Raw genomic sequence first — 14,563 nt, forward strand, 5'->3', positions numbered from 1 at the left:
GGGGCGCTGTTTCACATGCGCGACGGCACCGGGGTCTGCTGAGTCGGTCGAGCACACGACTCAGGCGAGCGTACGAAACCAGGCCTGGGCTCCGTCATCAGGCTCAGGGGAGCGCATTGAGATTCAGCTCATGAATTTAAAGATACCCTAAATGTTCTATGAGGATTGTAAAACGATTCATTGAAATTCAGTTCATCTCCAGAGTTGACTGCATTTAAATGGAAATGACCCCCCAACCCCGGTACAGACTTGAATCTGCAAGCAAATGTAAAAACTCTCAAGAAACAAAATACACGAGTACCTACTCACTCACACACACACACACACACATATATACGTATGTGTGTGTGTGTATATATATATATATATGTGTGTGTGTGTGTATGCGCGTGCATGTGTGTGTGTGTGTATGCATGCGCACGTGCTCCTGTGTATGTGTGTGTGTGTATGCGTGTGCGCATGCTCCTGTGTCTGTGTCTGTGTGTATATGTGCACGCGTGCTCCTGTGTCTGTTTGTATATGTGCGTGCATGTGTGTGTGTGCGTGTGTATATGTGCGCGTGTGCTCCTGTGTCTGTGTGGCTTGGGCTTGGCCGTGCTCAGTCCTCTCGTTCTCCAGCTGCAGGGTGGAGAGCTTCAGGGGGGGGTTAATGAGAGGGAGATCCCGCCGGCCACGCCCTCCGGCTTCCCGTCCGCCGGTCTCCTGCTTCCGTGGCAACCAGATCCAGGCCCAGAATAGCTGGCCGCCCCTGTGCCTGCCTCCACATGCGCTGAGCTGGAGCCAGCAAGCTCCTCGCTTTCTGTCGTTCTAATTCATCTCAGGTCTTATGGGGAAGGCCTACTGTAGCCTGTTTAATGCCCCCCTTCCACCCCCCCCCCCCAAGCACCGTTCTCCTGTGAGAACCCTCACACCCCTCTGAAGAGACCTGATGTAATCCACTTGTCCCTATGAACATGATTGCTAATATATTTAGGCTGTTGGCACTATAATTAAAAATGCTGAACCCAAGCAAGGTTCCTGAGGCAGTTTCCTGGAATAAATTAATATTTCCGCCTCAGCTCTTAAAAGGCGCATTAGGTTTTATGGCGATAGTCAGCGGGTGTTTTAAAAATTAACCGAAATTATGGATTTTAGTTGGACGTCGCAGTAACACACAGAGTTAATGGTATTATTATTATAACGTTATTATGGAGTAGTTCTATTATTCATAAAGAAGCTAACAAAGAACACAAATCAAGCTTATTTTCTGTTAAAATTTTGGAAAAGGGCTGTAATACATTAGGAAATACCCTTCCTTCCTCTCCTTTCTCCCATCCCTCTCTTATTTTGCCTTCTCCTCGGGCTTGTGCTGTCCTTTCATCTTTCTCTCTTTGCTGAGTTCCCGCCTTGTGGCAGCTGTGTGTTTGCTGCTGCTCGTGTGATTGGCTGGACTGTGCTCCCCGGCTGTTTGTGATTGGTTGGGTTGTGCTCCCCGGTTGTTTGTGATTGGCTGGGCTGTGCTCCCTGGTTGTTTGTGATGTGTGTGTGTGTTTGGGGTTTGAGGTGCGGTGGCGTGTGTGTGTTTGGGTTTGAGGTGCGGTGACGTGTGTGTGTGTGTGTCTCTCCTCAGACTTCATCCATAAGATCACGGTGCAGGCATCCCCGGGCCTGGAGAAGAGGAAGAACTCTCCGGACCTGGGCTCTGGCTCTGGCTCCTCCCCTTCCTTCGGACCTCGATTCCGGGCCATCCAGCGTGAGTCATCGCCTCTTCCTGCGCCGCTGCCATCCCCCTTCCTGTCTTTCTCGCTCGCCCGCGTCCACGCACGGACGGAACGCACACGCACACGCACGCAAGCTGGCGCTCCCACATGCACACACGCACACACACACGCGCTCGCACGCACGCACACACACACGCGCAGACACACTCTCACCCTGTGAGAGTGAAGAGAGTGTTTTCATGTCCTCACTCTCCTCCCCTGACAAGCCTTTCAATATCTCTCTGCAGTTTCCATTTCACACCAGATGGGGGAGCTCTGCCTTAAGCTTTAAAGCAGTAAAAAAATAAAATAAAATACACACAAAAAAAAAAATCACAGATTTTTTACCATGCAGGCAGTGTCCCTTGATTCATATGTTTTATTCATTTTGTACCCAGTTACACTTTTAATCTGTCTTTCAGCTGGAACACCTACACCATAGGTGCAAAAAAAAAAGTATCTGGATGAAATGCTGCAGGAACAGTAATTTACTGGAGCTCATGGTGTCATTCGTGGTACTTTACAAAGACTCGGGTTCCGCATGGGGTCTGCAGACTCAAAGACCACCATCACAGACCACACGCAGGGCTGGGCAGAGCAGTCTGTCAGCACGCGCTGGTCAGGACATTCTGTCCTCACATTTGCATACATTACAGGCATTTAGCAGACACTCTGATCCAGAGCGACTTGCCCAACTTTTGCATAGCATTTACATTGCATCCATTTATGCAGCTGGATATTAAGGTTAAGTACCTCTCGCTCTAGGGTACAATGGCAGTGTCCTTCCCTGGTAATCGAACCTGGGACCTTTAGCTGTATGGGTCATATAGAAGCGAGGAGACACCTAAAGTGACATCATCAACGGCTGTTTCGAAGCTGTGTTAAATACCATCTCAGTCCTGAATGTACGCTCCTTGGTACTTTCCATCCTCTGATTTATGTCTTAAGATTCTCACAAATGCTAAATCCGCTTGTCCAGTGGCAGCAGGTGTGTTAGCAGACGGAGCGTGAACAGCATGCCGGAGTACCAGAGTCCTGCGAAAGTGACTCACGTCAAACTTGCTTTAATTATGCTTGTGAGCATATTTCCTGTTTCACGGTGTGAAATGTGTGGGATATCAGTGGATGTGGAACATTTGGGCCTAAAGGCTTGCATCCTTGCCGACAGGGAGGTGTCAGTAAGGAGCTTCAGCAGGAGGTGGGGGTGTGGTGGTGGGGGGGGGGGGGGGTGACTGTCTGTGTATCCGTCAGGGATAGAAATGGCTCTGGAAATACCAGCCGCCCCCTCCTTTTTGGGTCTGTTAGGAAACTCTTTACCTCGTTTGACATTTCCGCGGTTTACCTGAGAAGATTCACAGAGGCGCTGTGTGTGCTTAAAGAGATTGGAGATAATCCAGACACAGGGACGCGGGCCTCTCAGAAGTTAGCCCCTCTGCTCACAGGGAATGGGATAACTTTCAGTTCTTTATTTTACTGAGCCGGGGGGAGATGTTGTGGTGGCTGTTTCAGCGCACGCTCTCCTGTCCGATAGCACCGTCGTGGTTCTGTGTGTGTGTGTGTGTGTGTGTGTGTGTCTGTGTGTGGGTGTGTGTTTGTGTGTGTCTGTGTTTATGTGTGTGTGTGTGCGCACGTGTGTGTGTGTGTGCATGCGTGTGTTCCTGTGTGTGTTCCTGTGTGTCCTTACGGGCGTGCCTCTGCCTCCCTGTCCAGTGAGTCCCAGTCAGAACAGCAGGTCGTTTGGTCTGAGCCCCATCTGGCCCCTGGAGCCCCTGCCCGGGAAACAGGCCAACGGAGAGCGACGCCTCACCCCCCACTGGGCCCCGCAGAGCCCCAAGAGCCCCAAGAGCCCCAAAGTTCTGCGCCTCAGTCCCCTGGAGAGCAGGTACTGTCTCATTGCCTCCCCAAAACTCTGTCAGCCATTTTGAAAAACAAGCAGTTAAAAAAAAAAAAAAAGAAAAGTACTTGTGGTGAACCTCATGTAGAGTGTTTATACAGACACTGTGTATTTATGCCTGATTTTTGTCATGTGTTCCTCTCTGTGGATTATGTGTGTGTTTGTGTGTTTGTGTGCATGTGTGCGTGCGTGTGTGTGTGTGCCTGTGTGTGTGTGTGTGTGTGTGTTTATTTTAGTCTCTCTATGAGAGCCAAGCTTCTGGAAATGGACAGCAGTGAGAATGGGAATTTTCCATCAGAGTTTGAGGAGTACAGACCCCCCTCACCACAGTCTACTCAAAACGGTACGGTACCAACCCCCCCCCCCCCCCCCCCCGCCCGCACCACACACACACTCGCTCAGGCACACACATACACACGTACACGCAAGTACATTCACACACGTACACGCACACTCATGCACACACACACACACACACACACACACACACACACATGCGGTTTCCACAACATTGGCAGGTCTATTGACCAGTGAACAGACTAATATTTAAATGAGATGTTGAACGCCTGTGTAAAATGCATATTTTAACCAAGGAGAATGAATATTGGTTTCTAAAATGCAATTCAAAGCACCATAGAAAGCATTAAGCATTGCGGTTGTTTGACTGTGGATTTCTGTATCTCTTTCTCTACCTCCTCATTTCTTCTGTTTCTCTTCCTCTTTCTGTTTTTCTTCCTCATTTTCTCTCCCCCTCTCTCTGCCCCCTCTATCTCTATCACTCTCTCCCTCTCTGTCTCTCTCTCCCTCTATCACTTTCCCCCCTCTCTCTATTTCGTTCCCTCTCCCACTTCACTCTCTCTCCTCCCTGCTCATTCACTCTCTGTCTCTCCGCTCTCTCTGTCTCTCTCACATATCTCCCTATCACTCTCCCTCTCTGTCTCTCTTTCCGTCTGTCTCCCCCCCTCTGTCGCTCTCACTCTCTTTTTCCATCTCTCTCTATCGCTCTCTCTCACTCTCTCTTTCCTTCTCTCTCCCTCTCATTCCCTCTCTGTGCCCCCCCCCCCCCCTCAGGCTTCTCCATGAGGGAGCTTCCCAGGACCGTTCTACCTCAGGGGGATTCTGGGAGTGAGGAGGGGGGGTCCCCGGCTGACTCCCCCAGGCCTGAGAGGGGGTCCGTGGGCGGGGCCGTGAGGGTCACTCACCGGGCCCTGTTGGACGGGGGCTCCCTGCTGGCCTCCGTCGCATTGGGCCGCTGCCTGGAGGCCCCGCCCAAAGTCCCGCCCCGCTCCCACCCCGTCGTCCCGGAGACGGACGAAGGCCCCGCCCCGGACCCCCCCGTGGTGAACGACCTCATCATCTTCTCCCACTCGGACCACTCCCCCCGACCGCTCGTCGATGTGACCCTGCAGCCCCCCGAAATCAAGCCCGTGCCCCTCACCCCTCCGCCACCCCAACCCCGCCACTCTCACGGACCCCCCCGGCTCAGCCCGGGCGAGCGGGCCCCCCAGACCAATGGGGAGCCGCCGTGTGACCCCTGGGGGCCCAGTCCCGACCGGAGGAGGCGGTCCAGTCACGGTCACCTGTCCTCTCAGCTGGGTGAGAAAGACTATTATTATTATATATTTAAAATTAAACTGCGCGCTGTCATAAACACTCATAATATTGCATTATGACTAATGAGGATTGATCTGAGAGCACTGCCCAGGGCAGTGGGCTGTGTCCAGTACTGCTTGAATGCCAGCCTTTTTCTGGAATAGAACTCACAGTGTACACACACAGTTTGCAGAGCGCTGGCAGCCAGGCAGTAAGGACAAAAATCAGACAACACACACACTCTGGACTCTGTCCTTATTGGCTGTTTCTGGTGCCAGATTGCTGTTTGCAGCTCCTCCGGTTGTGCTGGGGAGAGAAATTGGTTTTTGAGGACATTTATCGATTTCCAATTGACTGGTTTGACATATTTATTCATCACGTCCTGCCGATTCCCTCTCGGCCAATCGTGAGACCGCCTGCGGTCAGGCGGCCTGCCAGACTCCGCCTCATTGGCTGTCCGCTGTAAAGCTCCCTCATCACCTGCCCGAGACCCAAATCACGTGTCACAGTGATGAATCTGTCTTATTTGAGAGTCAGTCTTAAAGACCTAGAGCACCAGGCCCTGGCCTGCTCCAGGCGTTTATCAATTTCCACCGTCGATAAGATTGAACATCATTAGCTACAAGTGTGATCTGCGGTGTTAATCTGCAGATCCTGTGGTCAGTAGGCCACAGGGACCTCATCTTTAACCCAGCTTACCCACGGTTCTGTGTATAAATTGTGTGCTTGGTGATTTCCGAGCCGGCTTAATGGTTTCTCACGTAGCTTAATGCTGAAAGACCCGTACCAGTACTTTGAAGAAGGCCACGGTCTTCATGTGACTGCAGGAATACGTATTTGAGCGTGCGCTCGAACTTCGAATTCAATTTGTGCCGAGTCTGAAAGAAACGAGGCCCTTGAAACATGACAGAGATTGATGGGAGATGAAGTACAGGGCCATTGAACGTGTATACCACAACCTTAATTTCTGAACTTCAACTCCCATGAGCGTCTCTGTTAAAAATGGCTGTTGTCCTCCTCCTGTTGGACTTTATCCTGGAGTCTGTGTCGCCTGACAGTGCTGTTTAATCCCCGCCTCTCTCGCCTCTTCCCCTCTAGTTCTGGACCTCCCCTTTTTCACCCAGGACCTCACGGAGCGGGACAGCTCAGCCCAGCCCCCGCTCGCCCTCTTCCCCGACCCCCGCCTCTGGAGCCCAAAGACGCGCCGGCTGGAGGTGAACGTGATCCCCCGGCCCCGCCCGCCCTCCGTGCGCCCCCGAATCGACCCCTGGAGCTTCATCTCTGCCGGCGGGGCGGGGCGCGCCGCGGCCCGGGCGGGGGGGGGTCCCCCGTGTCACCACCTGGGACACCAGCCCTCCCCGACCAACCCCTTCACGAACTGCGACCTCTTCCCCACCCCGGACTGCGACCCCTTCGCCCAGAGAGCGGACCCCTTCGGGGCCCTGGACGTCCCCTCCCCCTTCGACCCCTTCTCCGCCCCGTTCCGCGCCTCCCGCTCCGCCCCCTGCTCCACCAACGTCAGCCCCTCCCTGTCCGCCCTCAGGGTGGCGCCCAAGTCCCTGGCGGAGCCCCCCCTCATCGACCTGGGCTGGCGGGGGGGCAGCCCGCCGCTAGACGCCAAAGAGAGGCGGGTCCCGGGCCGGGCGTTGGCCACGGGGCTCAGCCCCTGGAAGTCCCCGACGCAGCTCACCAACGACAGGTTCTGAGACGCCCGCGCCGCGGGGGCCCGTCCCGGGGGGGCCGTCCCGGGGAGGGAGGTGCGTTAACAGGGGCCCCGGCGGAGGGGCAGACGGGGGCGACAGAGGAGCCGAAACCTGCTCCCGTCCTTGTCCCGCCTCTATCCCGTCACCCTGATAACTCCCTTTCAGGAAGCACTGTGTCCGTACGGAGAGCGGGGTCTCCGCCCCGAAACCCCAAATCCAACATGGCCGCCTTTTAGAGGGGCTCTAACACGAGACAGGGAGGAGTGGAAAAGTTCCCAAGTTTGCGCATGAATTTATTCCAAAGATCAAGAGGGGGACCCCTATCCCCCCCAGCTCCCCCCTCCTCCTCAGTACAGATCTGTAGACACACACCTGCAGGGCAGATCCCCCCCTCCCCCCCTTTCCTCTAATCAGTCGGCTTTTCACGCCTGTCGTAACGAAGGTGGATACGTCTGCTCGCAGATCGCTGTCTCTGATCCCTTCCTGTAAATCAGTAACACTGGAGGCGCTCAGCACCCGAGGCGCGTTGTTTTTAATCCATTTCCCAGAATTCCCAGCTTTTCTCCTTGTAAAAACGAATGCAGACGGAGGCGACACGAGGCGTTTGAAAGCTGCGCGGGTTTCTGAAGCAGTGCCGCGGGATCCCTTGAGACCGATGCGCACTTCGCCGCAGAAAACGCTTTTTGACAAGCGTCGCTCGACAAAAACGAAGGCGTGGCATCGATACTTTCGGCGGACGCCGGCGGGGGGAGGGTTCGGTTATCTCCGCCGAGCTGCTGACCGTTTGCTGACGTTTCGTAAGCGGCCCGATCGCTCTGCCCGGTGAAGCGTGACGGGGTCTGCGACGTGACAAAATTTCCGCGGCGCGCGATGTTGAGAAACAGCGTCTTGTGACACTTTTTTTTTTTTTTTTTTTTTTTTTTGCCAGTTGATAATTCGTTGGTTTTGTCGAACGACGCTTGACGAAAGTGTGCTGCGAGGAAGTGTAAATTAGGCTCTGGGCCTGGTCCTCGAACGACCTTTCTGTCCTTGCCAGAGAGACAGTCACTTCCTGTCCTTTTGGGTGCTAGTGGGCCTTCGTTATTTCGGTGCAGTTGTTATGGGGCCCCGAGGCTGCCTCGGTGGATATAACCGGTCTAAATCACCGGCTGAGAGAGACGGCCGTCGATCATCCAGGGCTCCGGAGCTTCTGAACGCCAACTGCCTGCTCTGGACATACGGCCACCTGCGCTGCCCCGTTTCTAACCAGGGAGCCCGTTTCTATGGGTACAGGGGAACGGTCGCTCCTGTTCACATCGCACTGTTTGTAACGTCACACCCTTCGAGAGAGAGAGAGAGCGCCCGGGGTTGTTAGCGCGACGATTGCGTGCGGCTGCGCTGTTGTCACCTGACGTGCCAGCGTCATTTCAGCTTGACTCCGTTTCACAATCTGTCGAAAGAAAAGAGCAAACACGGGAACGTGCTCGTTTAAATTGAACCCAGGGCTGGTGCCTCTGCTGGATTTGAGAAGCACAGGCTGAAGTAGATGACCTTGATAAGTCTGATTGACAGGATTCTTGGCTTGATCACTTGGGCAACACATACACTGAGTGTCTTGACTCCAGTAATAAACAGCATAATGTCATGGACAGAACCTTGGCCTAGGAGCGCGATTAAAGTCAAATTAAATGCTGTTTTGAAATGGGATTTATTTGGAAGAAACAGCATGGAGGGGACAAATATTTGAACTCCCTTGAAAAGTTCTTAAACTTAGAATTTAGCTGGTCCTTGCTGTAGGATATTGACGGACTACACGAGGGGTAGTTGACTGTCCAAACAGAGCTGTGAGGGAGTCTGGGTATTGTAGTCTGCCATCACACATGATTCTCCGACAGTGCCAGTGCCTTGCCATTCCTTTTCCGTTTCCTCTCATTGCAGACGTGATCTCACCCTTTTTGTCATGTGATTATTTGAGCTCTTAATTTTCATTTTTCCATCTCAGTCTTGCCGTGCATCGCCATTAAAACCTGGTGCTCCCAAACATTGACTTCCTCTTGGGCCACAGTCATATTTACAGGGAAAATATGTACTTCTTAATTTTGCATAATTATTTCTATAATTTCATAGTTAGTGTTATTGCAGTTTTCAGTATGATGATAATAATAATTCTATGGTTATTATTATTATTATTATTATTATTATTATCATTATTATTATTATTATTATTATTATTTCCATAGTTGTCTCTGTGATCTCAGCATCCCGTCAGTAAAGGCAGCCCAAAGGTAAAGCTTACCTGTGTCCGTATGGATAACACTTTAAGGATATGATGTAAATCGCAACGTGCAGTCCTCTCTCTCCCCAGCAAACCCAGTCGTGTCTGTGACAGCGAGACATCCTCTCACATTATGCCCGTATGAATATAGCATCAATACTTCCGCGTCTGACGCAGCCGTCACCAATGTCTGGGGGGCAGCGTTAGATCAAAAGGGAAAAGGGCATCGACAATCACTCCGAAGGTGCAGTGCAATTCGATATCGCTTTTCTTTTTCCGGTGCCAAAGATATGTGCCCGTGGAGTTTCCCCTCAGAGGACACCAGCCCCTCCCGTTCTCTCTTTGAAGGATCAGGAAGAAAAGGGTCAGGTTGACATCGCAGCTTGAGCCCCGCTGTTAGAACAGGCCCGTATAATCCGGTCCAACGCAGGTTTTTATGAAAAAACGCCGGATTTGTTTCAGAAGAGCGCAGGTAGTCAGTCTGCACTTACCTGTTTTCTCTTCGTGGAAAAAAAGGTTCAGGAGCTCTTACGGCCGAACACGTTAAACTGTGCAGGGCAAAGTTCCTCCAGGTGGCTGCAATGCTAGGAACCCCTGAACCTTTTAAAAAAAAAAAAAAAAGAATTGGCAGCAAATGCACATTACTGTAACTCACGAATCGCCCATTTACAACTCTGAGATCTGGAACAGTACCTACCTCATTTGCAGTGGACAGTGCAGTCTCTTAGAAGCCCCCCAAACACACACGCGCACACACACACACACACACACACACACACAGAGGCGGTTTATTTGCCACCTGTCCTGCGTTTTAAGTTTTCTCCACGTCGCTTTAGGCGGCGCTGTGAAATGCGTCTGAAGTTCCGCTTTAGACGGGAATTCCAGATTCCGGGTCCGTCTGAGCGCACTCAGCGGCGGGCGGTCGGCGTGGCGACAGGGCGCGAATAACGAGCGGGCGATAGGCGGCGTGGACGCGTGGCTCTCTCAGGCGCTGCTCCTGCCGTCACCGCAGATCAGCGTAGCCTGTCGCCGGCCGTCCCCCATTGGCTGGACAGCTGGAACCCAACTGTGGGGCTGAGGAGCCGGGCTTACAGAGACCGTCATCCAGTTTATAAAGTGTGCTAAAGGGGCGTGTCTTCGGCTGCGGACTAGCACGTTAGCCATTAAAGCGGTTAATTAGCTGTGCTTCTTACTGTGCTTAACTGTATTAACCCTTTTAAGAGTAGGTTTTATGGAATTATTATTTATTTTTTTAATAATTCCAAGTCGGTGTTCTAGAACTCCATTGCTTTCTTGAAATAGTGGCCATTTCCAGTAGTGATTGTTACATCATTAGTATTAGAATGTTCAGCTGAGAGCATTCTAATAACATTGTGATCTCACGCTTTAAAGGGTTAACTAATTATGCCCAAATCCTAGGCCTGTGCAGAGGAGCCCATAGTTAATGTTGCCTGCATTTCAAACTGATCTCATGCAGTTTCAGTCCTTAGTCACCTGTATGGCCAGAGAATTTTTACTAATTAGCCAGTTTGATGGCTTACACTGGTGGTCATGGAACATTCCTTTCTTCTGGTCTTAAATAACTATAGATTTGCTCTACACTGTTCCTTACTTTTGTGGGAAAAAATACAATGAGAAAAGCTAATCAAAATAGCCTCAACAATCTGTTGAAGCACTTGCTTTTTACTTTTAATATATTTCATGATGTTCACTTGACAACGGTGCTCACTCATTGTTTTCTTTAAAAAATTAAAATATAGTCTTAACACACTGGAGCTTAAATTATTTTTTTTTTAATTTGGAAAAATTGAATTAGCGTTTTGTTTCTTGAAATTTAAACTCAGGAAAAGTGTTTGGCTGGCCTTGTCACGGTGGGCCTGGAGACAGTTCAATCGCACCAGATGCGTAAGTCCAGCTGTTTTTCGTCCTCTTACCTTTGTCGGCTGCTCGCACAACAAGGTGAAACAAATATGCAGCGATGCCTTCGCCAGAATCTAAATCCATCTCCATGACAACGCTTCTACTCTGGCTCTCTGTGTTCATGTTGGGGGGGAGGTGTGCCGTTAACACCGGTGTCATCAGTCCTGCTCCAAGAGGGGCTGCTGGGTCTGCTCCTGGTTTTCCGTTTCACCTTAAAATCAGAAACCGGGTTAGACCCCAGAAACCAGTTCAGACCCCAGAAACTAGGGGACGTGAGCTAACTGTGTAATTAAGTGGATTTAATTTTTTTTTTACTGAAGTGCAGACTGAGGAGGAAATCCAGCAGATCCTGCAGCTCCCCCGGACCGGAATTGGGAAATCCCTGTGTTAGTAGAGCAGAGATTTCCCACAGCGCGGTATCAGGGCCTAATTTCCCCTTCACGGCCTATTTGTATTTCTTCAGAGGACAATATTCAGCCCCTGTGTTGCTTTCATACTCACGCCTATGTTTCCGTACCCATGAGTTTGTTTTTTGCTTTTGAAATATCAACGTCCAAACTGCGTGTGACGTGCCAAGTGGACACTAGTGTTGTGTGCATTAAAATCGGAAAAGTTTTGTTGCATTTATAAAGCTGAGATTCCACTTATACAGTTGTGGAAATGACTGTTCTAAAGTACACACTAAGGCGAATGGAACGAGTTGAAGTTTTCACAGATCGCGTTCTCGCTTGCGAATTGGTCATTAGTTGGCCAGGAACTGTGTGCTGCTCAAATCACACGATACCACTGTTCAGTGTTTTGCGCTCCACGGTAAATCCACTGTGAAATTCTGATGGAAACATAGAGAGTATTCAGATGAAACAACGGCAAGACTAAAAGTACATTGGGGAGAGGAGGGGGGAGGTGAGGGTTATCTGCAGGTCTTCAGTGTCTGACCAGGCACAGCTACTTGAATTATGGTCGCTCGGTCTCATTCATAAATAAAACATTACATTAACCGCTATGCTACTTCCTGAAACAGTGCTGCGAAACCTGGGGCCTTTCCAGTTCCCTTCGTAATGCTGCAGTGTAACGAGAGGCCGTCTCTCTACCGCTGTGTAACTTAACAACAAAAAACGAGAAGTATTCGTAATGACCATCGCGTGCGTCAGTTGGCATTTCACTGGACATTCGGTTTTGCGAAGAAAATAATTTTAGAAAGCAAATACTGTTATTTAAAAAAGTTTATTTTTATTTTTTAAAGTGGCCTTTTTACACTGGATGATTCAACGAGAGCTCTGGTCCCTGTGAGAACGCTCGATTGCTTCCCTAATTCCAGCAACTCTGCTTTCTTTATTAGGTCTTCACTGGAGTTTTAAAGACTTTACTATGGATGCCTGTAGGGGACAAAAACCTTGTGGGCCTGATTTCACGGCTCCAACGGAAACGTGTATTTGGTTTATCGGCCGATCGTTCCCGCTCCCCTTTGGTGCTTCTGTGTAACAGAAATGATGAAGTGTCTCAGATCCGGTCATTTTAGGGGGACATTTTATGCATGAAATCAAAATGGACGCTCGTTCCTCACAGGCATTCATACAGAAATATATGCTTATGAGACATGTGATCTACCAAGATAGAGGAGTGGGTGCTCCCAGTCACAGTTTTTTTTTTTTTTTTTGGTTCAGTGACCATTTTTTCCAAAACATTTGGGTAATCCTTCCCTTCACGTTCTTTTGTCCAGTTTTTACAAAGAATTGTAATTATGGCTGGTCATTCACGTTCATTTTATCAGGAATGGTGGCAGCATTAAACGGATCGGTGATTTCAGTACTTTCATTCGGAACATTTTTAAAATGTGTGACATTTATATTCTCCATGATTTCTTATGGAGGAGATGTACTACATGTCATCATATATCCTCCATAAGAAATAGTCATATAATCATCAGGGCTATTAAGTTTTTTATGTGATGTGTCTGGAACCTATTTCTGTGACTTTGGCCAAACTTGTTTGTAGTAAAATGTTCGAAGAAACATTGCAAACACAATGTCATCTCACAACCAAATTTGGAAATCCAACTGATATCTTCCTCAACTTCCACAGAGTCTATGCTGCTGTCATTCTGTTTTTAAAGTCTTCCAATACAGGCATGCTACTGGAGAATAACAGACCAATCAGAGACTCCAATTATGTCAAATTAAGTTTGGATCAATCAAGCAGATATATGCCTATAAGACAACATTTGGTGAAAAGTGAGATAAGCACACCGATTTTGAACAAAGTGCTTACTGATTGGCAAGTTTTCTTCTCACGTGAATGGAAGACAAGAGTCTGATTGGTTAGTTCTTTTCTGTCCATCACTTTGCCTCAGAATGGTCACCATGTGCATTGCCTTGACTCTATCTTGGTGGAATACTTGCTTTCTTTTTGTTTGTGAAACATTCCTCTGTTGAATATATTTTATATTTAAACATAGGCTATATAAAGATTTATGTCGCATTTTCTCAAAGCCCGGATAATAGCTTCCAGATTTTTGTTTCTTACCTGTATAAATAAAATGTTGATTGCCGGGTTTTGAGGAATGCCTTTACGGTCGTTGTCTTCTTCTGTGTTAGTGAAATCTCGCACTGGGCTGGGCCTAATCTACATTTGTCTGTGTTTGTTTGTGTGTGCTTGTGTGTGTGTGTGTTAAAGAGAGAGAGAGCGCGAGAGTGAGTGTGTGTGTGCATACATGTTTGATATGTGTGTAACTTTTGTTTTAAATACTTTTATGAGGTTTAACCTGTGGAACATAAAAAAAGAGAAAAGACCAAATAAAATTTAACACAACCCTGAAATTGTGTCTTCCACATTTCTTTTCTGTGATCTCACAACATAACATGTCCTGAGTATTGCATATATATACTGAGTGTATATACTGCATGCATGTATATATTGTATACAAGTAAATATCATCAGTACACTCTAGTAGATATGTTGTGTCGTTTTATTAACTTCTTAAGTCAGCCGAAGTTAGAGAATATTTTGCCTAAGGTTGCAGGATGCTGTGCTCAGATGAGTATGTTTAATAATCAAGGAAGGCAATATTTCAAGTTAATAATGTTTTATTAAGCATCAGTTACTGCACCCTCATCTAAAGTGTAGCCAAAATGTCAAATATAAATTGCATAAGAGGAGCGTGTTCCCCAATGTCCCCAAAGTCTTGAGTGCAATTTCCATTTAAAGTTTAGCCATTTAGCAGGTACTTTTAGCCAAAATGACAGAAGGTTTATTAAAAACGGTTAGAAAAATTACCACTAGAGCTGGGGGTAAGTAAAGCTACGATAAAATCAGTGACATCATCGAGAATGAGTGTAGGCATGGGCACCAACACGGGCCCCAACACGGGCTCCACACTTTAACCCTTTGAAGAGTGTTTTTTTTCCCAGTGTTCTAGAACTCCACTGCTTTCAGTTACCAGTCGTGATTGTTACATCAGCAT

General features: G+C 48.9%; 1 protein-coding gene across 1 annotated transcript in view; it reads left to right on the top strand.

The window, feature by feature from the left end:
* LOC118224319 (mitogen-activated protein kinase kinase kinase 11) overlaps positions 1–13,667 on the top strand; it is a 34,796-nt gene extending 21,129 nt beyond the window's left edge. The window contains exons 6-10 of the mRNA XM_035411738.1: positions 1,610–1,732; positions 3,450–3,621; positions 3,870–3,976; positions 4,705–5,229; positions 6,325–13,667. Of these exons, the coding sequence (XP_035267629.1) occupies positions 1,610–1,732; positions 3,450–3,621; positions 3,870–3,976; positions 4,705–5,229; positions 6,325–6,932 (1,535 nt within the window). The 3' untranslated portion in view covers positions 6,933–13,667. The remainder of the gene's footprint in view (positions 1–1,609; positions 1,733–3,449; positions 3,622–3,869; positions 3,977–4,704; positions 5,230–6,324) is intronic.
* Positions 13,668–14,563: the final 896 nt, after the last annotated feature.

Source organism: Anguilla anguilla, chromosome 3 (genome assembly GCF_013347855.1).
Source record: "Anguilla anguilla isolate fAngAng1 chromosome 3, fAngAng1.pri, whole genome shotgun sequence".
NCBI lineage: Eukaryota > Metazoa > Chordata > Actinopteri > Anguilliformes > Anguillidae > Anguilla > Anguilla anguilla.